General features: G+C 37.9%; 2 protein-coding genes across 2 annotated transcripts; one reads left to right on the forward strand and one right to left on the reverse strand.

Moving 5' to 3' along the window:
- The first annotated feature begins 14,627 nt into the window (after window positions 1-14,627).
- ppp1r14ba (protein phosphatase 1, regulatory (inhibitor) subunit 14Ba) lies at window positions 14,628-20,383 on the forward strand. The gene is made up of 5 exons (XM_026196013.1): window positions 14,628-14,805; window positions 14,949-15,145; window positions 18,798-18,881; window positions 19,152-19,184; window positions 19,357-20,383. Exons 2-5 carry the CDS (start codon window positions 14,954-14,956, stop codon window positions 19,438-19,440), a joined length of 393 nt encoding a protein of 130 aa, XP_026051798.1. The 5' UTR covers window positions 14,628-14,805; window positions 14,949-14,953; the 3' UTR covers window positions 19,441-20,383.
- On the reverse strand, window positions 20,225-22,636 carry LOC113038512 (peptidyl-prolyl cis-trans isomerase FKBP2-like). Its single transcript, XM_026196012.1, has 6 exons — window positions 22,533-22,636; window positions 21,975-22,135; window positions 21,779-21,891; window positions 21,019-21,065; window positions 20,880-20,915; window positions 20,225-20,618 (listed from the first exon to the last, which is right to left on the reverse strand). The coding sequence occupies exons 1-6, from the start codon at window positions 22,597-22,599 to the stop codon at window positions 20,557-20,559; spliced, it is 486 nt and encodes a 161-aa protein (XP_026051797.1). The 5' UTR covers window positions 22,600-22,636; the 3' UTR covers window positions 20,225-20,556.
- Between the last annotated feature and the right edge of the window lie 3,669 nt (window positions 22,637-26,305).

Genomic DNA, 26,305 nt, shown 5'->3' on the forward strand with positions numbered 1-26,305 from the left:
ATCCCCCTGTAGACCAATGAACAGCGCAGGAGTACAATTAGTGATTAGAGGAAAAGAAAGGAAGAAGGAAGACAGGGGAGAGGAAATGCTGTGGAGTGGAGAATGTAAATTACAAGAACAGAAACCCTCGCGGGGAAGAACAGCAGGCAAAATACACTTTTTAAAAAGTCTGTTCATTTGAGGAGATACAAATACCTCAGCAAGTAAGAATATGAGATGTAAACTCAATATAAAACTCTCATTTATTATTGCTCAGAAACAACATGAAATAACCATCCTTTCAATCCTCTGTGAAGGCAGAGCAAACATACTATTGCAGTTTAGTTGGCTTTAAATCCGGACCACAGTGAGAGAAATGTGTATAGTAAGACTGGTGCAGTTTTCTTCACCTGCAAAAAAACGTAAGTTATGACTATAACTATGGATCTATGAGACCGAACGATGATCGTCACCACGGTCTTACCTTGAATGACACCATTCCTCCGCCTATCCTCGAAACCTAATATCAACAATGTCAGGTGACTGACCTTAGGGGTTGGCTATATAACATCCAGGTGAACCCACCACTTCCTCTTGCCTGGAACACCCCAGTTCGTCCTGAGAGACAAGGGATGGTGACGGTCATCGTTCGGTCTCATAGATCCATAATTATAGTCATAACTTACGATCTATTTCGACCTCACTCAGACCGTCACCACGGTCTTACCTTGGATGACTTATACCACCAGGGTCACGAGGGACTAGTATATTTCCACCCCCACCCCCTGTTTAATTAGCGGCAGATAAAACAGCAGACCCAAAAGGATTTAGCATTAATCCTATAAAATCTCGTAAATGTGCATGAGCTGCTCCAAGAGGCTGCGGCACAGATGTCTGAGAGTGCTACCCCCTTCAGTGCCGCCCAGGAAGTGGCCATGCTCCTGGTAAGGTGAGCAACCAGATCACCAGGGATAGGTAGATTTTGGTTGACATAAGCTTGTGAAATGGTATCCACTATCAAATGAATTAACTGTTGCTTAGACACAGGTTTGCCTGCACACTTCTTGTCAAAACATACAAATAGATGTGTGTGTGACTGTCATAATTGATGAGTTTGTTCGGTATATGTGTGCAATGCTCTAATAGGACATAGAGAACAATGATCCAGCTCTTCACCTGAACAAAGGGGATCTGGACGGACAGCATCAAGCTCAATTACCTGATTTATTGTGCTAGGCTTAAGGATCTTGGGTAGGAATGATGGGTTTGGCCAGAGAAAAACCCCAGTTTTTTCGCCTTCCATCTCAAGAAGTCTTCACTGACTGATAAAGAGTGCAATTCACCAACTCTCTTGGCTGATACATCGCCAGTAGGAACACTGTTTTCCATGTCAATAACTTGAGATCTGCTTGCTCCGAAGGTTCAAAAGGTGCTTTGGCCAGTGAGTGTAAGACAATAGAAAGGTCCCAAGCAGGTGATCTCATAATTCTCCCTGGTCGCAGGCATTTTGCACCCTTGAGAAATTGAGACACCAAAGGGTGTTAGCCAATATTTGCACCATCCACTGGCTGCAATTTAGATTTTTATGGTATTGACTGATTTCCCAGAATCAATGTTTGAAGAAAAGGAAGACACCATGTTGGTCTTGACACCATGTTGAGAATATTCGCCACTTGCTACAATATTTACTCCATGTAGACGGTGCCTTTGAACTACTTATTGTCCTTAATACAGCTTCTTCTAAGTTTTCAGAGAGGGATTGAGCAAGGGCCATACCCATAGTTGAAGTGTCTCTGGACTTGGGTGCCAGATTTGGCACTCCTCTTGAGAGAGGAGATCTGCTCTCCTTGGTAACTGCCAAGGGTAACCTTGGACCAAACGTACAAGAGTCGGAACCCAATGTCTCTTTGGCGAACTTGGGGCTACAAGTAAAACCTTGTGTCGTCCCAAAGCTACCCTGTTGAGCACAAGGTGGATCAAGGGTAGGGGAGGAAAAGCATACAACAATTCTTCCGGCCATTCTTGAGATCCCCAAAGGGCCTCCCTGGCTGTTCAGGGAATACCATAGATCGCAATGAGTTGTCTCTGGTCGCAAACAAATCAACCTTTGCCATACCGAAATGCCTCCATATAAAGCTCACCACTTCGGGATGGAGACGCCACTCTCCTGGGAGAGGTCCAGTTCGAGACAGCAGGTCTGCTGCTCTGTTTGCTACTCCCGGTATGTATAGTGCTCTGAGTGATGAGAGCTTTGGAATTGCCCAAAAAGTAGTTCCTTTGTCACCTGGAGACACCGCGCTGATCTGGTGTCGCCCTGGTGATTGATGTGGTACACTGCAGACATGTTGTCTGTTCTCACCAAAACATGTTTGTTCTGCAACAATGGGAGAAAAACCCTCAGGGAGAGATGGAGTGCACTGAGTTCCAGCATGTTGATGTGCTCTGTGGTCCAGAGTAATTTCCAGTGTCCCCTGATGGACCTGCCTTTCCAAACTGCTCCCCACCCTGTTAGAGAGGCATCTGTCATTATCACAGACCGTCTCGCTGGGATGTTGCCTAAAGGAACCTCTTGTGATGGTAACGACTTCCAAGGGTGTAACATTTGGACACACCTTCGTGTAACCTTTATCCTTACATGTCTGTGTAATTTGGGATGCAAGTGAAAGTTGTTCAACCAAGATTGTAGTGGACAGGCTTTGAGAAGGCAGAGTGGGACCACAGCTGCTGCTGCTGCAATCATGCCCAACAATCGCTGAAACTGAATTAACTTCACTCTCTTGTTCAGATGGAATGATTGTGTTAGACTGACCAACTGTACCACTCTCTGGGGTGATAAAGTTGCAGTCATCAGTTGGGAATCTAGCAAAATTCCTACAAACACGGTCTGTTGTCTGGGAATTAGATTGCTCTTTTCCCAGTTCACTTTGAACCCGTGAGACTGGACATGTTGGAGCACCATTTCTGTGTCCTTCATGACTTGACTGCGAGAAGGAGCACAAATTAGCCAGTCGTCCAGGTATGACAGAATTTTCAAACCTGCACATTGAAGAGGACGAAGGGCTGCTGAAACCCCCCTGATAAAGGCCCTTGGAGACATAGACAGGCCAAATAGAAGGACCCTGAACTGATAAATCCGATCTTGAAAGTCAAACTGTATCCTGTATCCTGTCTTGATGGTATCTAGAATCCAAGGATCGGGCGATTCTGAGACTGCTATGCCTGGCCTCCCCGGGATTTGAAACCCCTGGAAGGATGCTTCTTAAGTGGTCCTCCCCTGACTGGATTATGAGCCTGGTCAGTCTGGGGAGCCTGGTAAAAAGGTCTGGTTCCTCGATCATGGAACTGGTAACCCCTAGATTGTATTCCTCTGAACGAGGAAAGTGTGGGGGCTGAAAAGAATGAGCAGCCCTATGTCCCTGGTAAACTGTGAGTGTGTGATGAGTGCTGTGTCAATCAAGCTCATCACATCATGCTCTTCTTTATTAACAACCTTTCTTAATGCAGCCAAAACTATTGCTAGAGCATTTACTAAACGGGCTGCCCGAGTATCTGCGTTATATGCTTGGCTCATTAACCGGTCTGTCTTTTGGCACTCCTTACCGGGACAACGGGGATTGTCAGTAACCTTATCAGGTCCCAAGAAAGCTGCGATCTCTCGCTCCACTGATGGCATGTAGCCCATACCACTCTCAGCGGGGTAATCCAATTTAACAAACAGTCTACATCCTGTATTAAACTGGGGTGCCGCTTTTGGATTATTCCAAGCTTTCCTCAACATCTGGGAATAATCCTCGGCTACAGAAATTGACACCGTAGGCATGCAGGGGAAATACTCGACCATACACCTTGTGTGGGGGCTGGAGCTGTAGCTTCTTCTGGAGCATTAAGGCCCAGGATCCTTGCCACACTTAAAATACATGAAAGAACATCAGAATGTAGGCTTCCTTCTGAAACCTCAGACCTGGATTCATCTCCCTCGTTTTCGCCTGCATTCTCCTCACTAACAAAAAGGGGTAACGCTTTAAAATAATGGTCCGTTGTTAATAAGTAGCTACGCAGGAAGTAATAGGTAGTACTACATTAACACTTAACTTAATACTATTAACTAATATAGAAGCAAGATTAACTAAGCAGTAAGTAATAGCTCATTTAGGACATAGGTAGTTCCTTATTAGTTATTTGATAATTACTAAAGAAAAATATCGTCATTGAGAACTATGGCCAACTAATGAAGAATAACCAATTAATTACTAATCACAACAGCTACGTCTATAAAGTGAACAATTAGCTTCTTTATGGAAACATATATATATATATATATAATATATATTATGCCATCTGAAATTTTCATCTAAAATTGGGATTTTTATCAGGCTCCTATATTTATGTTCAGTTATTTCACTTTAATAGTCTGGCAAAGGACCTGCACATTGCCATTAAAGTAAAATGACTCAACCTAAGCATAGGAGCTTGATAAAAATCCTAATTTTAGATGCAAATTTCAAATGGCATTTAGAGGCTTTTGCATCTGAACTCTTCATATATATATATAGCCTATCCATATGATATATTTAATGAGCTCCACTAAGTTCAATGTCTCCAACTCTAATAACTTTAACGTTAGTGATATCATGATGGGGAGGGCTTCTCTTCAGGAAGTGACAATAAATAATGATGTTCTCCTGTCAAAACATATTTGCATCCTTCATGAAAACATTGACTGCATTTATAGTGTTAAGCACAAAACAACATCTTCCAGATTACAATGTGTCTGGTAGAATATCACTAGTTCCTCACAGAAATATATGGCTGTACAGTATGTGTCAGATAATTTTATTGTAAATTACTTGTGAAATCCATGACGAGTGTTCAATGTGATCTCATGAGAATACGTGTGTATTTTTACGTTAAATGTGGCTCTATCACACGTATATTTACATACGTTTTCATGCACATAGAAACGTACAATTTATACGTATTTATAGCAGTAAAACGTACAAATACATGTTTTTATTCAATTTATTGAAAGCAGTTTACTCGTCTATTTAATAGGAACTAACATTTCTGTGCATGCTGCAAACCATAGATACACACAAAAGCACAGCATACAATTACAAATCACATCCATTTTATTTGTTTGCTGTACTGCATATCTTTAGAATCCAGATGTTTGCAAGGAACATATCCAAATTCAGCCCTTTATCAATGGTTCTTCATATTCATTCTCAGCAACAGCGTCCGTCACAGTCAAAGCTGAGCTCGCGCTCGTTATGAATTTGAAAATAGCGCCAGTGCGCCAAGTTACGACATGATTTACGGCACTGATATCGAACGCTCATTGGTCCTCATCCAATTCGTCACAGATTGCGACATGTTGTGTTTCAGTTTATGACATTTGAATACTGCGCCAGTGCGCCTTCACGGAGAGAAGACAGATACATAATTTCATGGATTAATAAATTAAATTCTGCTCTGTACCCTATAAAAACTATTACCTCCATATAGAGGACTGCGACTGGAACTCATTATCATTTGAACTACTTTTGGTACCACTTTTGATATTTTCGCAAAAAATAAATGATTAACGTTACGTTTGTTTGTTTGTTTGTTATTTGTTTATTTATAACAGTAACGTTATGTAGTTTTAAGAAATGTTGTCTTTAAAATAAAAAATCTTTCACTTTAAAATAAATGGTCCAGATCACTAGTAACGTTAGTTCATGCGGACTGACAAGGTAACATTTGAGTAATTAGTCAGGAGTTAACATGTTTTTCACTTTAAAATAATGGGCCAGATCACTATAGTAGTTCCTGCGGAATGACAAGGTAACGCATGAGTAATTAGTCAGGAGTTAACATGTTTTTCACTTTAAAATAATGGGCCAGATCACTATAGTAGTTCCTGCGGAATGACAAGATAACACTTGAGTAATGAGTAATGGATTTCACAAGTAATTTACAATAAAATTATCTGACACATACTGTACAGCCATATATTTCTGTGAGGAACTAGTGATATTCTACCAGACATTGTAATCTGGAAGATGTTGTTTTGTGCTTAACACTATAAATGCAGTCAATGTTTTCATGAAGGATGCAAAGATGTTTTGACAAGAGAGCATCATTATTTATTGTCACTTCCTAAAGAGAAGCCCTCCCCAGCATGATATCACTAACATAAAAGTTATTAGAGTTGGAGACATTGAACTTAATGGAGCTCATAAAATATATCATATGGACAGGCTATATATATATATATATATATATATATATATATATATATGTATGTATGTATGTATGTATATATATATATATATATATATATATATATATATATATATATATACGTTTCCATAAAGAAGCTAATTGTTCACTTTATAGACGTAGCTGTTGTGATTAGTAATTAATTGGTTATTCTTCATTAGTTGGCCATAGTTCCAAAGTAGTTCTCAATGACGATATTTTTCTTTAGTAATTATCAAATAACTAATAAGGAACTACCTATGTCCTAAATGAGCTATTACTTACTGCTTAGTTAATCTTGCTTCTATATTAGTTAATAGTATTAAGTTAAGTGTTAATGTAGTACTACCTATTACTTCCTGCGTAGTTACTTATTAACAATGGACCATTATTTTAAAGCGTTACCCAAAAAGGGAGTTATTTGCATGCAGTGACACGTCATCTGTATAATCATCCCTCTCTTCCTGACGTAATGAATTACATGTTTCAAGCTTACTAGCTAAGTCATGCAATGCTGCCAAGATTTGCAACTGAGTGTCATCCTTGGGCTCTTGGACTACTGTGGCTTTCTTCCATTTATCTGGAGGCATGTCAGAACTTGAAGACCTGATGAAATCATCAGGCCTCTTGCGTTTATGAGAGGAACTATTGGGATTAATTTCTTTATTACCACCAGTTAGAAGTTTAGCTCTTTGCACTCTTTCTTGCAAAGATAGCTCCAATGCAGCTGCACAGGGATTTTCAATATCATATAGTACATGTTGCATACCCAAACAGGAGGGACAGTCGCGATGCCCATATCTTGGGTGTATGCCAGTTTGGCCAAAACGACATTTTGAGTGACTCATGACAATAAGCCAGAGGTCAGGTCACTCATATAATGATAGTTTATGAAATGGAAATTAAATCACAGTATTTTAACTAATTCTGGAAGTTGAACTGCAAGATTCCAAAATAACTCAGCATTTAGTTGAAAAAACAAGCAAAAATTCCATTAACAAATAGATTGTGACGAATCATTAGATCATAAATCAAACTGAACACTTCCTTAATCCACAAAAAATATCTGCCTGGTATTAGTCAATCAAAATTAGTAATCAAAACAATGCGCTCTACCGCGACGTTCTCAGATGAGGCGAGAAAGGCAAGAGGAAGTGGTTTGTTCACCTGGATGTTATATAGCCAACACCTAAGGTCAGTCACCTGACATTGTTGAAATTAGGTCTTGAGGATAGGCGGAGGAATGGCGTCATTCAAGGTAAGACCATGGTGACGTTCTGAGTGAGGTCGAAATAGATCACAGCAATCAGGACAATGGATAATTGATGTACTAACTGAGCTTTTTTATTATTGTAACTTTAATGTTCGCATTAAATGAAAATTCAACCTATCTTTTGTGAAAATTATATATTTTTTTAAGCAAGATGCCACCTTGACTGACCGGAGAAATTATGACAATCTTTCATTCCACTTAAACCCTTCTCACAGTCAACTGCAATCTTGCATTCAGAACTGCCGCTGTCTAATCAACCGATGGATTAACAAAGTCCCGCCCCTTCATTTTTAATCTGTTTTACTCAGATGTATAGTTTACAACTTTACATTTTCTTCCTTTTCTTCTAACTTTACATTTCTCTCCGACATAAAATATATAAGTACCTTTTCATATGCCAAAATTCCATTATATTCCGTTCATATTTCCAGATTCATTTCATTACATGCACTCTCAATTGATTTATTATCCCTGACTATTCCCGCAGCAGATCATCCATAAATATTCCCTCCTGACAATCATCTCTTCTAATGTCAAATGTGAATCAATCAACACTTTCCAGTGTATCATCTGTATTTATTTATTTATATATTCAAGGCTTATGATGACATTTATATTTTCCTGGACATTGCAGAAAGCTAGTGTTTAATGCAGTAAGGAAAGTTGAGAGAGAAAAAAGTCCAATAAAAAGAGAAACCTTGATCTGTTTTGGAAACTAGAAATAGTGAGCCAAAGCAAAGGCCCGTGTTCAATAATGCATTTTAACTGGAGTACATTTTCCTCATAACAATTCTGTTACTCTTCACTTGAGATCCTTGGACCTTCTTTGAACTCTTAAAGGACATTTTGTCAGTCTAATGAGAAGCTTATTTTCTTTCTCCTTTCTTTCTCTCTCCATCTTTGCTTCATTTTTCAAGCAGATCCCCAATCATAGCATCTGAACTGTTTTGTATGCATCTGGACATATGCCATTGTGCTAAAGATTAATATTATTGAATTTGACAGGATGTTAACACTGATAGCAGGTGTAAAGCGCTTCCATATGTCACTACAGGGAATGAGAATAAAGTGTTACCTGTTGAGTCAACGCTGATGCTGAACATTTGTAATTCAGAGAATCACCTTCTTTAAAAATTCTGAGAACAAGAATCTTCTCGATCGATGAAGAATCAGAGGTTCATTGTTTTCAGTGACAGTCTATCTTGGCAATCCAGAGTTCTATTTTAAGATCACTGGGAAGACAAAAAAGACACAGCTGTGGTGATAAACATTACACCGACAATTTAGTGTCATCAATCACAGCGGCCGTGGCAAGAGACGGGGCTGAAGCGGGGTCGACTCACATCATGCTTCAGAACTCACCCACAGTTGAAATGGGAAATGGATTCCACTCTGGCCAATTACAGCCATCATGTTGTAACCCACAGCCAGATTTGACTTGGGTGAGCTCGGTTGGATCGGTGGCAGGAATGTAGGTAAGTAAAAACACCAGGATAGTAATCTTTAATTTACATATATATGTCTTTCAAAGCAGGAAAAGCACAAGAACTGCTAATTGAGAACTAACAGCTTAATTTTTTTGAAAAAAAAAAAAAAAAAATTCTAAATTAAACATTAGCTGGAGGTCAGAATCCTTAACATCTAACCAACAGATAAGCAATTGCACTAATTTAGCTCATCATTCCACTGCGCTTTGGAGGAAATAGAAGAACTCCTTCTTGTATTAAAAAAATAACACATTACCCTTATTCAGAGTCTGTAATTAAATGTACAATGTTACCTTTCTATCTGCCAGGTTGCCCGAATGTCACAGAAAGAGGGGCAGAAATGGTTGGAATTAAAACGTTGAAGAAAAGGAATACAAGGTGGGAGGAGAGAGAGAAAGGGATGCCTGTTTCATGAATCATTAGCTCAGCCAAGTTAGTCATCACATGTGTCAATTCAGGGTGAGGATGATTCACTCTTAGTGCAAACTAACACTGTAGGCTTGCTGAATCTCCTGAACTTTCTAATATTAGGATACAGTGAGAAGTGGAGCATTACTTCGCCAGCTTTTTGCTGTGGTTGTTTCATCTGATTGGAAACTATTCTGTCTCTTTGAAAGTCTATTTATACTGCTTGAAGTGTGAAAGCATCAGCCAAATTGAGCAGGGATACATTTATATATCGCCTTTGTCACACTCAAAACACTGCAGTGAGAGTGGAAGAATCTCTTCGATTCACAACAGTGAAGAGAAGAACAACTGATACAGTCAATACTGTATCGCCATTCCTGACTAGGCCAATGGGCAAATTTGGCCAGGAGTCCAAGACACTTCATTTATACTCCTAAACGTTTTCGAAAGTACCTACCTTGGGATGTATAATGACCACAGTGTGTCAGAACCTCAGTTTAACATCTCATTTAGTATGCCATCCCCATCACTGGCAACAAGCGCCCCCTGCTGCTTTTTCTAGCACCATTTCCAACAGCAACCTAGCAATCCAGTTACAGGTGGACAGCGTTAAAAACAAGTGTAACAGGGTTGAAGACATTTTGAGACTGGCCGTTTTGGCCACATTTGTAAGTTGTCAAAAACGACCGTGACCACACTGCATTTAGTGTAAACTCTCATGTGGTGAAGGTGTTCGAACAGACGCGAAGGACCGCCTTTCACAGAATTACTTCAATGTACAGTGACACAGATCATTTGAAACACATCATAATATTGCAGGTATTCCACTAACTGTCTGCTCAACACACCTGGCTGTTTCACTCTTAAGTTCAAAACTGTCACTGGGCTGGAACTCTTTCGAAAGGTAAACATGTGTAGGCTACTAAAGTTCTAGTACTGTATGTAACTTTAGGGTAATTTGTACAATTTAAGTACCATAAAGTACAAAGACATATCTACCTATATAAGCATCTGATGGAAATGTTACGGCCCTCAACATATTGTCATGGCGTGTCCCAGTCAGAACAATGGCACGACAGGACAAAGACTAAAAAAAAAAAACATTACAAACGAGGCAGATGTTGCATCCAGTCGGAACATAATTACTGATTATAATGACTTATACTGTCTTTTTACACGTTGTGTTGCATATCACTCCACGTAAACATAAAACCATGTCTGCATTTGTGATTGGAGAAATGACAAACAACAAGTGCTACTCTACACTGTTCAAAACTCTCGTTTGAATCATTGGTGGCAAATCCTTTACATATGTAAACCTACCTCACATACCGTGAGTCAGAAGTGCCAGACTTTCCTTGCAAAGATTGAGGAATAGCCAGCAGTAGCCAGCAGCAGCCAGCGGCTATAATGAGGAAGGGCTGGCGAATTCGATGAAGGAGCGGCCGGGGTGCTTGCAGCAACCACATGTGACGACCCAAGGCTGGACTCTGCTTCATCCACAGTGAAAGCCGATCCGGCGATCCACAGTGTGAAGTTGATGTATCTCCTCAGCGAATAGCACAAATCAGCTCTATGCATGACGAAGTGGATATCATCGTCTTTTGGAAGGCCAAACAAAGTAGTTTCACTTTCACAATGAAACAAACAGCTTCTCCATTAAATGGTGCCGGCGGCACCTGCGAGAATAAAAGGTACGTCTTCGTTCTATGCCTGAACATTTGGGTGGCATTTTGCAAATCTTCCCACATAGTGACATAGACATGTGGGGGTGTGTTAGAAAGAGCTGGCTTAGTGGGGTGTGGACAAGTCTTAACTTTGTTAAAGAATATCTCTTTGGATTTGAGACTTTAGTCTTCACAACTTTAAAGATCTTCTTTATGCACCAAGACCTTGTAACACTCCAAAGAAAAAGGAAAACTTGAAATCGCATTTAAATGACCCCTTTAAGGCAAGATGCTTTCCAGGTTAAGATGATCACCCCACTTAAATTTTTTTATCATTTTAAAATCACGTTTGCTTAATAAACAAAAAAAAAATTGTCTTTGTGTGTTTGATTAAAATGAACTCTGGTGTGATTGCTTTGTCAATCCAGTTCAGCTGAATGCTCCCATCCGAACCTTGCTGTACCAAACAACCAGGCCACTCCCAAATAAACTCTATGCAGTTTGACTGACATATGAGTGCAGCACTGACCAAAGACATATAAACAAACCAAAAGCATTATTTTACCATCAAGACCGCCTTATATATCCAACCATTGACGTGGATTTTATTTTTTTTTGTAAATAATCTGTGTACAAATCTGTGCACACGCTTTTTATCAATGAGGTACCAGGAGTAAACAGAGGCTTAGCAGACTTCCATTCAGGTGTTTATCGGACATAGCTTGATTACTTTGATGGGTGAAAGCTGCTGTCTAATTTCTGTTTTAGCAATCTCCATGACCGACAGGTCCTCAAAAGAGGGAACATGGCCCAAAAGAGAGACTACATTAAGGCTAAAAGGCACACTTTTAAGTTTTCACAGAAGATTTCCCACCGTGCCTCTCAAGCTCAGACTCTTAAGGGTATATATAGGGAGATAAAACTGAATGCTCAGTCTGAACATTATCCAATACTTAAACCAAAGACAAGTGGTTATGCAACATTTCATGTCTGGATTGTTTGGAAGAGCTCTTTCATCTTAAACACTAACGCTAAGATCAATTATAATCCCAAATGGTTTGGAGAAGGCAATATGTACCAGCAGATTGGATTTGTGGTGACTGTAGAGTGAGGGAGGCCCACAGGACCCAGAGCTCATAATCCAGAGCTGGTGTGTTGCACACAGAGGCCACTGAACCAATTACACGGTGCATTAAAAAGAAGGATAACGGCCTTGTTGGCAGCTACTTGTATTTTATACAAGGTCTGCCCTAGACACAGCAAATCACAGAAGAAGAAATATCAATGGAGCATTTTCAGACAACAGATATTACTGTATGTGTCTGACAGATCGGGTTTCGCTGCTGTTCCATTTTTTTTCTGCAAACAGAGAGAGGTGCCTGTAACTGGATCCAGGATAATAATTATGGATGGGTCTTTTTTGTGTGTTATTCACAATGAACTAAAATGCATTTGTTGTTTTTATACTGATCAAGTTGTTCCAAATGTGTATATGCATGACATCCTTGTCCATTTACTCATTCCGCTGTAAAGAATAAGTCAAACAGCTGTCTAGTTTCTGCGTATTAAAAAAAATAAGAAGAATAAGAAGAAGATACAATTCTAAACAAAAGCTCTGCATTCACGTGATGGGCTTTTCTCACCAGTGTGGTTCACTAGACATTATTCACAGAAGTAAAGCAATCATAGGCTGCCCTCTACTGACACATCCGTTGAAGTTCAAATGTTTGGAATTAAGAATTCTTGTCAAAGACAATTACTACTTTATTCAACAAGGATGCATTACATTGATAAAATAATAATAATAAAAGATTTCTTATTTGAATAAACTTTCTATTCGGCAAAGAATCCTGCAAATAGTTTCCACAGAAAAAAATTAACAGTATAACAGCATAATATGGTGCATTACTTTATTATTACTTTTCTGTAAAGTAAATGAACCCACCTCTGGATAAATTTTAGTCACATCCTGCAGTGGTAATTTCATTGCAATTTTTATCCTTTGAATTTAATCACTAATGAAGAACGCTGAGCTGAAAAATCATGGAAAAATATATTGTGATACACTAAATGGGTGGAAATGAATGGATGTTATAATATAATGATGGAAAGATGTTTTACTAAATTATGGTAATATTTATAAGCAATTTATATTGTATTAGTAAGTAAATTACTGCTTTACTGCTTTTCATCATACAGAGATATCTGTAGCCAAGCAATTACCAAATCAAATAATAGCCTAATAAAGAAGTGATCTAAAAAGGAAAGTCTAAATCAAATAGCTTGAGGCCATTCAAATTCAACGAATGCAGAAATGATAGTGATTTGCTGCAGTGCCAGTGAATGAACCAATTAGGGTTGGAAAAAAATACAAAATGTTGGATTTTACGATGAAATGAGGAGACAGTAAGGGTCACTTGGCACAAGCACAATGTGTGCGCCGGCATAAAGAGAGAGAGAAAGCAGGCACAGGATATTTGATTTAGATGGAATAGTCCACATATAGGAAAGAAGGGGGGGCTCACAGATGTATAAAATGTCAGTATAATATATTTTAGAATAAAAATCACGATATCTGTACCTGAAATTTTTATGTATTTTTAATTGTTAATCTATCATCTATTAGAACAGTAGACACAACCTGCATATAGACTAGGTAAACATTTTGGTGGTGGTATTTGATAGAAGCTCCGATTCTTTCGAGATTCGGTTCTTTTGAACAGTTCATTTCAAGAAGGTTCAAATAAGATACTGTTCGCGCCTCTTTAGCGCCATGACGTAATTGCGTAATGACGTGGTCCCTCAACGTTTAAGCTCTGGTTTTAAGCACTATATGCAGCTAAAGTGTCACTTTCACCACTACTAACCCTGTAAACGTGGTGTTTACATGGAATATTCATATTATTACCTGAATGCATTGTAAGTAGCTTTGGAAAAAGCGTCTGCTAAATGTATAATGTAAATGTAGCCTAATGTAAATGCATTTCGGGGCAAAGCAACTACAACAAGAACAAACATATTGTGAAACAACAATACAAACTGCTGTAAACTAGTAATTGGTACAATTAATTGTACTTTAAATTATACTACAATTTGAATATACTGTAAATTAATCAACTGTCCGGCGTGAAGACATTACATGTTTCCGACAACTAGTACCATTTACCAACTTGTTAGACGTCTCTTTAAAGAAACGTAACAGTAAAAATAAATAAAATCACGAGTGCGGTGTAACTGGTGTGTTTTATGTCATAGAATAAAATGTGAAACGGTGAAAGTATCTTGAGGTTGTGTGAACCACGGACCTTAGGGGATTATCCAAACTCCCATTCAGAAATGCATTGACTGTGTGAACAGTGAACTTTAGCTGCATTTATAATACACTACATCTCTACATATTACTATTTCTTAAATATAAAAGTAGTGTAATGTAAAATTGAGCAGATTAGTGTGCTAGTAGCGAGTCAGTCTGTCTTAGTCAATCGCTTCGATGATTTATTAAAAAGATCCGAATCTACTGGTTCATTGATTCAAAAGTTCCTAATGATTCGTTCACGACATCGCTAGTATTTCAGCGCGGACACTTGGAGGCGCTCTCAAGCTGTTCTGTGACAATTGATGGACCGATTTGGGGAAGATGGACTTTGATAAACCAGTGCCACACAATTAGTCTGATGAATTCTTCTGTTTTCTAGCTCCTTGCATGCCTGATCCCAGTCTACCGTTACGGACTCCTTGTAAGCTAAAGGTCTGTTCCATTTAAAGAAAAGGGGGCCCGGCACTTTTTTTCTAACATGGATGTTCACATGAGCAGCTCTCTCTTTTGAATTGTTGTTCTAATTGATTTAGCCATTAAATCCACCTCACGTTTTTTTCTTCTTCTATTAATAGGGACAATGGCAGCGGTAACAAGTCCGGAAACGACACCTCAACCCCGGGTTTATTTTCAAACACCTCCCGGTACCGAAGAAGAAGTGCCACAGAAGCAAGGACGAGTGACCGTAAAATATGACAGAAAAGAGCTGAGGAGGCGACTGAATTTGGAGGAGTGGATAGTTAGCCAGTTAATGAATCTGTACGACTGCGAGGTAGGACACAAAACACTTGTCAGTGCTTTGATCGCGTGCAGTCCTTTGTTGCAAGGAATGACAGATCTTTCTTTTCAGGACTCGTGCACCGGTATTCCTCTCGTTCCATTTGTCATGTCCATTTTCTTTGATAACTGCCTTGTTTTCACAAATTGTTGCTTATTAAGAGCAGCATGACATGTTTTATTTTTATGTCTTGATTTTCAATCGATGTTGATTTTATGGTTATGCATTTACACATGGAAGGGCGTGGCATGATAGAACTACAGACAAAGCCGTAAAACAAAGGTGGGCCTCATGGACAGGTGAAGCGAGGGGAAACAAATAGCACCTAATGCATTCTTTATGCATAATGCATCCATTCATAATTCATTGAAAAGTGGGCTTGCAACATATGTTAAATATAACAGATCTATATGAGCAAGGAGCTCCAGTTGCATGAACAAAGACATGGATTACGTACCAATATATTCATGTCAACAGATACATGAAACCCAGGTATCACGGATTTAGGATTTTTATGTCAATTGCACATATTTACAGTAGGTGACACTGGTCAAGATGGGGTTTTTTGTCTTCTTTGTAACCCCCCTGAGATGTTTGGAATCACCCTTCTAGCCATTGTGATGATGTCATCTGTTCAGACATGCAAAGCATGCTTCACTTTAAGCTTGACTTAACCTCCAGGGCTAATATAACTGACCTAGATTATGTGTCATGTAAAACTAGGCAGCTCTTAAAATGAGATTTTTCCGACTGCTCTTTTCAACCCAGCGGTAGGCCTCATCCTGAGCTGAATCCCGGCTTTGGGAATCCACATTTCACTTTGTCTCACTGACATACTCCAAAGTAGCCCAAATCTATTAGATTTGCTTCACAGCCTCTGACTTGGTTTCTGATGAATGGTTTCTTATGTCTGAACACAGTCCTACGCGTTACTGTGATATTTGAATAATAAGGGAGAGGAAAACAGAAGCGCACATATTTGAACCCGTGAAATGTCATCTGAGTCCCACAGGTTATTTGAATAATAATGTGGTCTGACGGGAGAACTCGTCCATTATATTACTAGTCTCAGCAATGTTTGGTCCAATTAAGCTGATGCTTAGAATGCACATCTTAAATCACAGTTGCCTTCAGCAAAAACTAAAGATAAATGTTTGTACCTAATAGGAGAACAATGCACACTGACAAATTGCATAACCTAATTTAAACAGGTTTCTACTGTGGCCTTTTTTCAGAGTAGCATGGACAAAGGTTGGCTTAAATGTGTTTTTGCTTTAATGATTACATTTGTGAGTATATTTTGTACTTTTAATGGCTGCGTTTTACATGAAAGAAATACTGTGTGATGGATAACATACTGGACATTATCAAAAAAATGCTTAATTTATGTAAGGAAAAATACAGTAAAAACACTAATTTTGTGAAATGTTACTACAATTTGAAAGAACTGTTCTCTATTTTAATATATTTAAAAATATATTCCTGTGATGCCGAGTTGAATGTCATTACTTCAGTACTTACTGTCACATGATCCTTCAGAAATCATTCTAATATGCTGATTTACTCAAGAAACATTTATTATTATCAATTATTACACAGTTGTGTTGCTTCAATAAATATTTTCATGCTAGCTTGGTTGTGCCGGTGGTTTTGCCTGCCATTTCTTTTACTGGTAACAGTAAGTTACAGATCCAAGAAAAGGTGTTTTACTTTAAGAGGAGCACCTCTGGATAGACTTTGGTCAGCTGTAGTGTGTTAAGGCGACTCTACAATATGGGTCAGTGTGAAGGGTTTCATAACAGACCTGCTTTTTTTTATGTCTGCAATTGCACAAAACTTGTGACAATTCCTTCCACGGCAGGCAGCTTTCCTCCCCCGTCTCCTTCAGAACATATAAACTCACTAATGGTGCTTAATAGCACTGCAGGAACAGCGAAATGAGAGTGATTCTTTGATGAAAAGGAGGGTGTCTGCAAACTAGCTGCAATAAGACATAAATCCTGGGCTTTACAGAGCAGAGGCTGGAGCTGTGCTTGTGCTTCCATTCACGTTCTGTGTCTCAATCTAAGAAGCTATCCAACAGCATTGTGTGGATAGAGACACAATGTTGTCTTTGTAAGCTGACAGGAAGTGAATGGAAATTGTTATTTTTTTACAAGCAGACAATAAGTCGCACACCGACATGAGGATCAGCCCATCCTGTTGTGCAGAGAGGATGTCATGAACAAAGGCCAGAGATGGCTGGAGATCTGCTCTCAGAAACAAATTATGCAAAAATGATACCTTTAGGAGTACAACAGCTTTTTACCGAGGCAACTCTGTATCTTATATACCCCTAAAAGGTTTACAGTATAGTCTTAAAGGTGCAGTCCACCCAAAAGCTTTTTTTTTTTCTTAAAGAAACCCCTTCTGCTCACCAAGCCTACATTAATTTGATCAAGAGTACAGCGAAAACCTAAGATATACTGTATAAACTGAATTTACTGAATTTATTCCTGTGATTTCAAAACTGAATGTTTAGCATCATTATACACCAGTCACATGTTCCTTCAGAAATAATCATAATATTATGATTTGCTACACAAAAATAAATAAATACATATTATTATTAATATAATATGTTGCAAACAGCTGAGTATAATTGTTTTCTTTGGTGTTTCTTTGATGAATAGAAAGTACAGAAGAACAGCATTTATCTTAAAATTTAAATCTTTTGTAACAAATATATTTATCATCACTTGATTAAAGCTTGCTAATTAAAAGTATTAATTTCTATAATTAAATTGTATAATATATCATTTGTATAATTCCAACCTATATATATATGTACACACATAGATAGATAGATAGATAGATAGATAGATATACTGTATAATGTTACAAAAGCTTTTTATTTCATATAAATGCTGATCTTTGGATCTTTCTATTCATCAGATAATCCAATAATAATTATAATAATGTCTCAAACAGTAAATCAGGATATTAGAATGATTTCTGAAGGATCATGTGACACTGAAGACTGGCGTAATGATGCTGAAAATTCAGCTTAGATCAAAATAATAAAGTAATTTTGTTTTTAAATATATTCAAATAGATATCAGTTATCTTAAATGTAAAAATATTTCACAATATTACTGATTACAGCTCCCAGTGGTTCCAGTTGACTTCCATACAATAGGAGTCATTAGGAACCAAAAACGTTTGGTTACCAACAAAAAAAATATCCTTTGTGTTCTTTTCAGCAAAAAAATAAAAAAAATAAAAAATTCATACAGGTTTGGAATGACATGAAGGAAAATAAATGATTTTTTATTTTTTGGGTGGACTGTCCCTTTAAGGGCACCAATATGTACCTTTCAGTGGTAGATAGGGCAGGGCACAAGTTATCAATTGTGACAAGCAGTTACAACGCTAAACGTACAGTTTTTGCACATTTGTGGGACGCTGTGGGATATGAAAATTATAGTAGAGCACCCCTTGCTCTCCGAGATCAGGAGATGTTTGCCTGATTGATTTCACCTCATACTGGTCTACATAGTTATGAACCTGACCTCCGTTCTGTGGCTTGTGAATTATTCACTTTGACTTTTTTTTCCACAGAAGTCCCCGTTAACGTCTCTCTAATCAGTGTTTCTGTATTTTACAGGAGGACGAGGTGCCTGAGCTGGAAATAGATGTGGATGAGCTGCTGGATCTGCCCAGTGATGTTGAGAGAGCCATTCGAGTAAAGGTCTAATCAGATCTTTGATACATTTAACTTGATTCTGTTCACTTCAGATATCTCCTCATAAGAATATTAACGTTCACCCTTCAGTGCTGAATTGCGCTCTAGCATCCCTCTGACATTTCATCTGCAGGTGGTTTGACAGTAATCTTTTTGAAGACTACATTTTCATCTGGAGATTTATTTCAGCGTTTAGCAACAGCTTTCTGCTTTCACTGGTACACAGTTGGAAAAACAGCAGATTAGTCTGAAAGGCATTTCTATTTTTGTTTTCAGATGCTGCTGGTCGACTGTTATAAGCCTAATGATGTAAGTGCCATTTGGAATATTAATAGCTTTAGCAATTACCTTCATTACAGGCGGTCGTGATATTCTCAGAGCCACCGAGTCACTCATTACGATGCGATTATGCTTCATTTAATCTCACTCTGGACAGAAATCTGCCTTTTCTTGCCATAATTCTCGCTCTGGCCACCTGCAGGATTTCATAGCGGCGTTGCTGGAGAAGGTCCGAGGGATGCAGAAACTCAACACCCCCCAGAAGAAAGGAGAGCTGACGCCATGAGGTCACCACAGCTCCTCCCACCACCGCAAAACCAACCGGTCTCTCCAAACCCAGAGGAGAGACGCAGGCATGCAGACCCAACCACTACACCACAGCGTCTGTCAAACGGAGATCAACGATACGAGTCCAGCCAAGCCAAAACTGTTTTTTTACTTCGTCTTAGTACTGTTTCAGCACATATTCCATGTAGAGAGTGTGGTAGTGTCCCTTTAGCTTAAAACTCCTGTGGTGATTTAGGGAAAGGAATCGAATGGTTGATGTTACAGTAACACTGTTCACTAATACACTTTTGTTCAGCCATGTAACGTGGCCTAATGTCTCCGTCTGTAATTGAAAAAGCTGATTTGTTTTCACCCCGTTTCTTTGTTAGTCAGTCTCTCACATCTGCTGTCTTTTGTAAGGGCGGAATAATTTTTTGCAGGCCAGAAAATAGTAGTTTTTAGATGTGGGGTTTCAGATTTTGGGGTGTGTTGATGTAATGTGGAAAGAGGGAGGGGGGGCGGGGGTGAGAATTGTGAACTTGTGTTTTGTAAGCCATTTTTAATCTACCATTTTTAGGGGGAAAAAAGACAGGTCTGTGTTTAGTATTACTGCTTTTAGATATCATTTGACTGAGGAAAATCAAGCTAGTTTGAGGATGACGAGTAGCAATACTGAGAGTGAATTTGCCAATTTGTTACATCTGATATTTTTACAAAAATGAAGATGAAGAAGGCTAAGAATGAACGTGCTTTGGTGGTGTAGGCCAAGGTCAATGCTAAATGAAGCTCAAAGCCCTCATATCTTTTGTAAATAAAATGTTTATTCAATTTCAAGTGAACACGTTTTGAGAAATGCGTATGTTGAAGATCAGAATTTGTTGGATTGGCAAAATCTGTACTGTGTGCACTCTCACAACCAAATACGTGTAGTAAGACTCGCAAATAAAGAATGGTGCTACATACATGTCTGAAAAGTGGGGTCATTATTGTTTTGAAAGGGAAACATCACAGTTTAAGTGTTATTACCAAGCTTCTTTTGTTCCTGTAACCTTCTGAATATCTGAAAAAGCTTTTTAAAGTGAGTCACACACACTGACTTTAAATGCTTAAGACTGACAGGCCCACAAATCTGTCACTATAAATCAGATCTTCTCTCGATGCTCAGCAGTTCTACTTCAAAGATGAGTGTGGCACCACCTAGTGGGAAAGCAGATTTGTACAGTGAGACAGTATTCTGCCAGTATATCTGCTATGATGATGATGATTAAGGAGCTTTAAAAAAATTTGAAAAAAAAGAGTGTCCAAATAATTCTTAAAGCTACTTTAGGTTGTGGTGTATGACCTTCTACAATCCCTAACATATTAAGCTTTAATCTTTAATTTATTTCTAGAAGAAAAAATATATTAATTTGATATCAGACTCCATGTTAAAAACTGAAGAATTGCTAATCATCTTACCTGGAATTTTAGGTGGTGCTCCCCTGTCACCATAACCTGTAGTTAAACAGACACATATATGAAGATGTGGTCTAAAATCATACATTTGTGATGGATTTTGAAACTCATGGAAAATATTACATTTCCATAACATACTCACCAAGCTCAGAGGGAATAACCAGCTTCCTCTTCTCACCCTCACACATCCTAAGAGTTAAGAGAAGGAACATCACATGCTAAAATTGTTCAAATGCTAAATCATCACATGCTAAATCACTTTGAAAGAAAAAAGGAAAGTAGGTCAAATTTGAACCTTAACACACTTGAGCCTATTTGCAGACCACTAAGCCAAATCACAAACACATGCCAATGTGTGTGACCCTGGGCCACAAAACCAGTCACAAGTAGCAATGGTATATTTGCAGTTATAGCCAACAATAATTTTTGTGGGTCAAAATGAGCACTTTTTTATGCCAAAAATCATTAGGATATTAAGTAGAGATCATGTCCCATTAAGATATTTAGTAAATGTTCCTACTGTAAATATATCAAAATTTAATTTTTGATTAATAATATGCATGGCTAAGAAAGTCGTCATTTGGAGAACTTTAAAGGCAATTTTCTCAATATTCAGATTTCTTTGCACCCTCATATTCCAGATTTTCAAACAGATTTATCTCAGCCAAATATTATCCAATCCTAAAAATCCATACATCAACAGAAAACATATTTATCAAATAAAATCGACCCTTATGACTGGTTTTGTGGTCAAGGCTCACATATTTAACAGTTTCACAACAGCTCTAATCTTTTAATTCCTCTTTATTAAACTAACTTTAGGTTCATCTCTTTAAATCCTTATCCTGATTGATGACAAGTAACCTCAGATCATCTAGAAATGCAGTAGTGCTGCTGCTCACCCCAACAAACCCTGATCCCAGCCCTTGATGACCTGTCCCGTGCCAAGAGTGAAGGTGAACGGCTGATTCCTCGGTATACTGCTGTCAAATTCTGTCCCATCCTCCAGTTTCCCCTGCAGATAAAAACAAGACTGTAAGAAGAAGGCTATATTTTTGGGCAAGAATCAGATTTAGGTCAGAGCAGTCAGACACTTACAGTGTAGTGCATGTTCAACACGTCTCCCTTACGGGACTTTATAGGACAGTTGTCCACTCTTTTCTTGATTCCAATCTGTAGTTTCTTCTTCTCAGCCCCTTGCACAAGTGCCATGGGGATGGACATCAGAGTGACAGCTAATACCAAATTCAGCTTCATGTCTTTGTAAAGAGGAAACATCGGCTCAGAATTAACATGAAAGAAACTGATCTTTGAAAGAAAAGCAATATTGCTCTTTTCTGCGCATGCGTATGGTCTCCACACAGAAGTACACGTTATCATTTAATTGATTCCGTGTTAGACGCAGCAGGACTCTGAATTAGCTTAAGCTGATCTAAAAGGTGCATTTTAACTAGCAAAACACTTCCGCTTATAATCAAACCGATTTTTTGTAGCGTGCTTTAATTATTTTAGAGGAAGTAAATTTTCTGCTGAACCATGTTTAACGTTATTAGGATTATTCGCTCACTGTACCATGTGCAATACATTTATAAAATGAAAGATACATTTATATTTTAGTCCCTTTAATGCTTAACTGATTGATAAAAATGCAATTACCTGTAACAAGGATAAAATACTCGTCGCTTCCGAATCTCAGAATGAGTCTTTTGTCAGGAAGTGACATCAGCAGGCCTGGCTTGCTTCCTATTAGCTTTCCAAAATTCAGTACGTCTTTAAGAGGGTTAAGACATAATAATTCAAAACTACATGTATTTTTAAATCCTGTAATATTCAAATAAGAATGTTATTTAATACTACACTGACAAATTAGACGCGGTAATTGTATATGTTATTTTGAGGAAATACTGGGGCGCTAAATCAGGACTTTTATTTTGTTTGCCGCTGAGACCATAGACATCATATATGATGTCTGTGGCTGAGACTATTAAGAGTGACACATGGGGGCGCTATTTCCTCATTAATTTCTTTCTTATTTGTAAAATATCTAAACCCCAGGTGCTAGACTTTAGAAACATTTGCAGTAGTCCTATTATTTTATGAGGAAAAGTAGAACCGTTTTGAAGATGAGGAGTGAAATTAGTAAGGTTGCCTATATATTATACTGCCCATTGATTTAATATTTTAAAATATCGTCTTATTTTTAAGTCTGATATGGGCCTAAAAATTTAAGATATCAGAATTGCAACATATAAACACAATCTGCAACAAATTGCATTTTTGCTCAGTTTGGCCTTCTGAATAAAGCACACACTGTTTCTTCCCAAGAATGAGCTCCATATTCTCCCTCATGTATCAATATTATGGGCCATTAAAGCCTGACATATCAAATATGATACAAAACATAAAACCTTCTTTAGGTTTTCTTTTTAATTCAAGGTTCTTCTATGGTAAGGTTGAATAAACTGTTCCATCAATTAAATTCTGACTATTATTTCCTATGACAGGCTTTCGAGGGTTAAAACTACAAGTGGCAGCAATCTTTTCAGGGTGTGTGGCACATATTCAACCACCCCGAACAAAAGCATCACCATAATCGCTTTATTCATCTCTTTCTGAAGGTTTCTCATTCCAATCCCATGAGTCACATGTGACTGTACTGTATGTGACTGCAATAAAAAAGGTTTCCGTTGCTGTGGGTGACCAAAGGTGGGCAGACAGCCTGCTTCATTCTGTCATTTGACTCTCTCTCCTGTGGCTTGTTTCAGTGAGACGGACTGAATGCAAATGAGTCAACCGCTCTCCCCAAAATGATCCCCCTTCTCCTGCTGCCTCGATAAATCACAACAAACTCAGTCTATGGGCAGGTGTGTGTTACATTTGACCTTAAATGAATAAATGATTACAGGCTTCAGCAGATGTGCACTAATCATGCTGTGCCTACCAAATGTCGCCATCACAGATTGTTGGTTAAAATTAATTGAAGACTATGTGTTCCCTCGACCATGTGTTCATGTCTTATTTAAGAACTAAATTGTGGGAAGCGTATTTACTGTATTTTTCACTGAATCACTTGCCATTCTTGGAGTCTGTTTTGAAAGCTTTATATATTATTTTTTATTAAAAATCAATGTCTCTATGAAGAAAGTGAACGTGGTTTTTATTGTTGCACTCTATTGCATTATGTGTTTTTTTTTGTTTCTCTGCTTCTTGTATTCATATTGTGCATCCTTGCTGGGCTTCAGCGCACAGAGAACTCCTATTCATCATCACATCATTGCTGTAATCCATATTTTCCCAAACACTGTGAAGCACGAGCTAGCAGAAGATGACCCTTTGAACAAAACAAATCTTTGCAAATGACTAATCAAGTTCTGGAGTCATGAGTGATGAATTTTTAATGAAAGCAACCACATAAAATCCTGTCTGGCAGCTGAATCTCTCAACAGTATATGGCGAAATAATGTAACAGTCCAGAACAAGAGTTATTTATACTGGCGGGTATGTTGAAGTGCTTTAGTAATTTGTTTTGTTCAATTTCCAAGCTAATCAGAACTTGTAAAATGCCTTGAAGCAAATGTAACTACACAGAGACTGTGTTAATACAATGCATACACAATTGAAAAGATGACGAGAGGTTTGAACGCGTGTTCTTGAGAAAATAGAGTCAGACAGACTTATAGTGCTATAGGTTCCAGCGAGGAGGTAAATAAAAGCAGTACTGCAGAGGAAGGTCATTGGTGGTTATTGAGAGTAATGGAGTTGTACAGGTCATTGATTAGACACAGATGATGCAGGAGCTGTAAATGGTTCATTTTCCTGTTCAAGTGAACCAATGCGGCCCAAAGCAGACGGTGACTAATCAGGTAAGAGCACGTCGTGATAAAGGTGTACAATCACATTGGCAAGAGAGACTGAATTTACTGGGCTGGTGCAGGAAGCACACTGACTTTTGTGCCCTTTGTGATAATAAATGTACTGATGATGTCCTCTTCAAGATCTTGAGAAATAATTTGGTCGACAAAGGAGCTGATCTGCTTCAGTGGTTTTGAAATGCTCTTTATGGCCAAAAGTGTCCAGTGAGTCTGCACCTGGAGCTCTGTGGCCTTAGTGATTTCAACAGCAGGAGATTCTTTAATGATCATTTTATTAAACATTGCGATGAAAGTAAAGTTGTGACATACAAATGAGTGCAAAGGATTATTGAAAAAGAGAAGAAAAGAAAAAGTAGGAGAGGGAATTGCTTCTGTGTGCATTCTTTTTTGATTGGATTATAAAAACATTCCATTCCAGGTATGGTATTTGGATACATTTTTTTTAAATATAAATAAATAAATTATACATGGATTAATTGTTCATAGCCAGATATATAACATGCATTTAGATAAAAAATTACAGAGAATAGAATGAATATAGGGTGAATTTTAATATTAAATAATGTAATAATATGATTTAAACATTCATTAAGATACAGATATACAGTGAATAGAGTCGTTTAGGATGATAGGGTGAATGTTAATGCTGATTTTTATAAAATAACTAATAAATTAATTTTTTTTAATTTATTGTTATATTATATTGTTATTATTATTATTTTTATATGAAGTGGCAGGGTGTAAACAGACAAGCAGAAAAGATTGGATTTTCACCAGAGAATCCAGATGTGACATATAGATTAAAAATTCAGGGTTAAAAAAAACGTATTTCTTTAGCTAAATTAATTATTAATAAACATATATGAATTAACTGTTCATAGAAATCAAACATGAATTTAGGAAATAGAATAAATGTTATGTTTAATATGGTGAACTTTCATTTCATGCTGACTATAACTATATAAAAAAAACTTTAATAATATTAATTTAAAATGTATTTTAATGTAATAGTACTAAATAAATATTGCATTTAAAAAAAAATACATTGTTAATGTTGACACCAAAGACATTTAATAAAATGTAATAATATTTATTAAATATTGTTCCAATGCAAACTATTCTTCCTCTCTCAATTCTTTCACAAACCCCCTTCTACAACAACCGTCCAAGTGTCCCCTGGGGGTCCCAGCCAGGACCCTGATCTAGTGCAAACCCTAACCCTGTTGGTGATGGCTCTGCTTGTAGTATATCATGATCCGCCTTCCTGAAATAAACCTTGAATCTGAAGCACAAGGAACTGCAGAGCAATCAAACACCTTTTACCCAATCTCTGCAGATAACTCCCACTTGTGTGCTGCAGATCCCGGGTGAGGCGGCATTAATGGGCAAGGGGTGACCTTTTCCAATCAGACTGCCATTATACTCTCATCACAGTGAGAGCATCTCTTTCATAAGGCAGTATAAACAAGACTCACAAATTGGACCGTACACTCACCAGGAAAATTAAGCAAATAGCTGCATATTGAAGCCACTCAAATGAAGCCAATTAGGCATTTG

The sequence above is a fragment of the Carassius auratus genome, chromosome 21, assembly GCF_003368295.1.
Source record: "Carassius auratus strain Wakin chromosome 21, ASM336829v1, whole genome shotgun sequence".
NCBI lineage: Eukaryota > Metazoa > Chordata > Actinopteri > Cypriniformes > Cyprinidae > Carassius > Carassius auratus.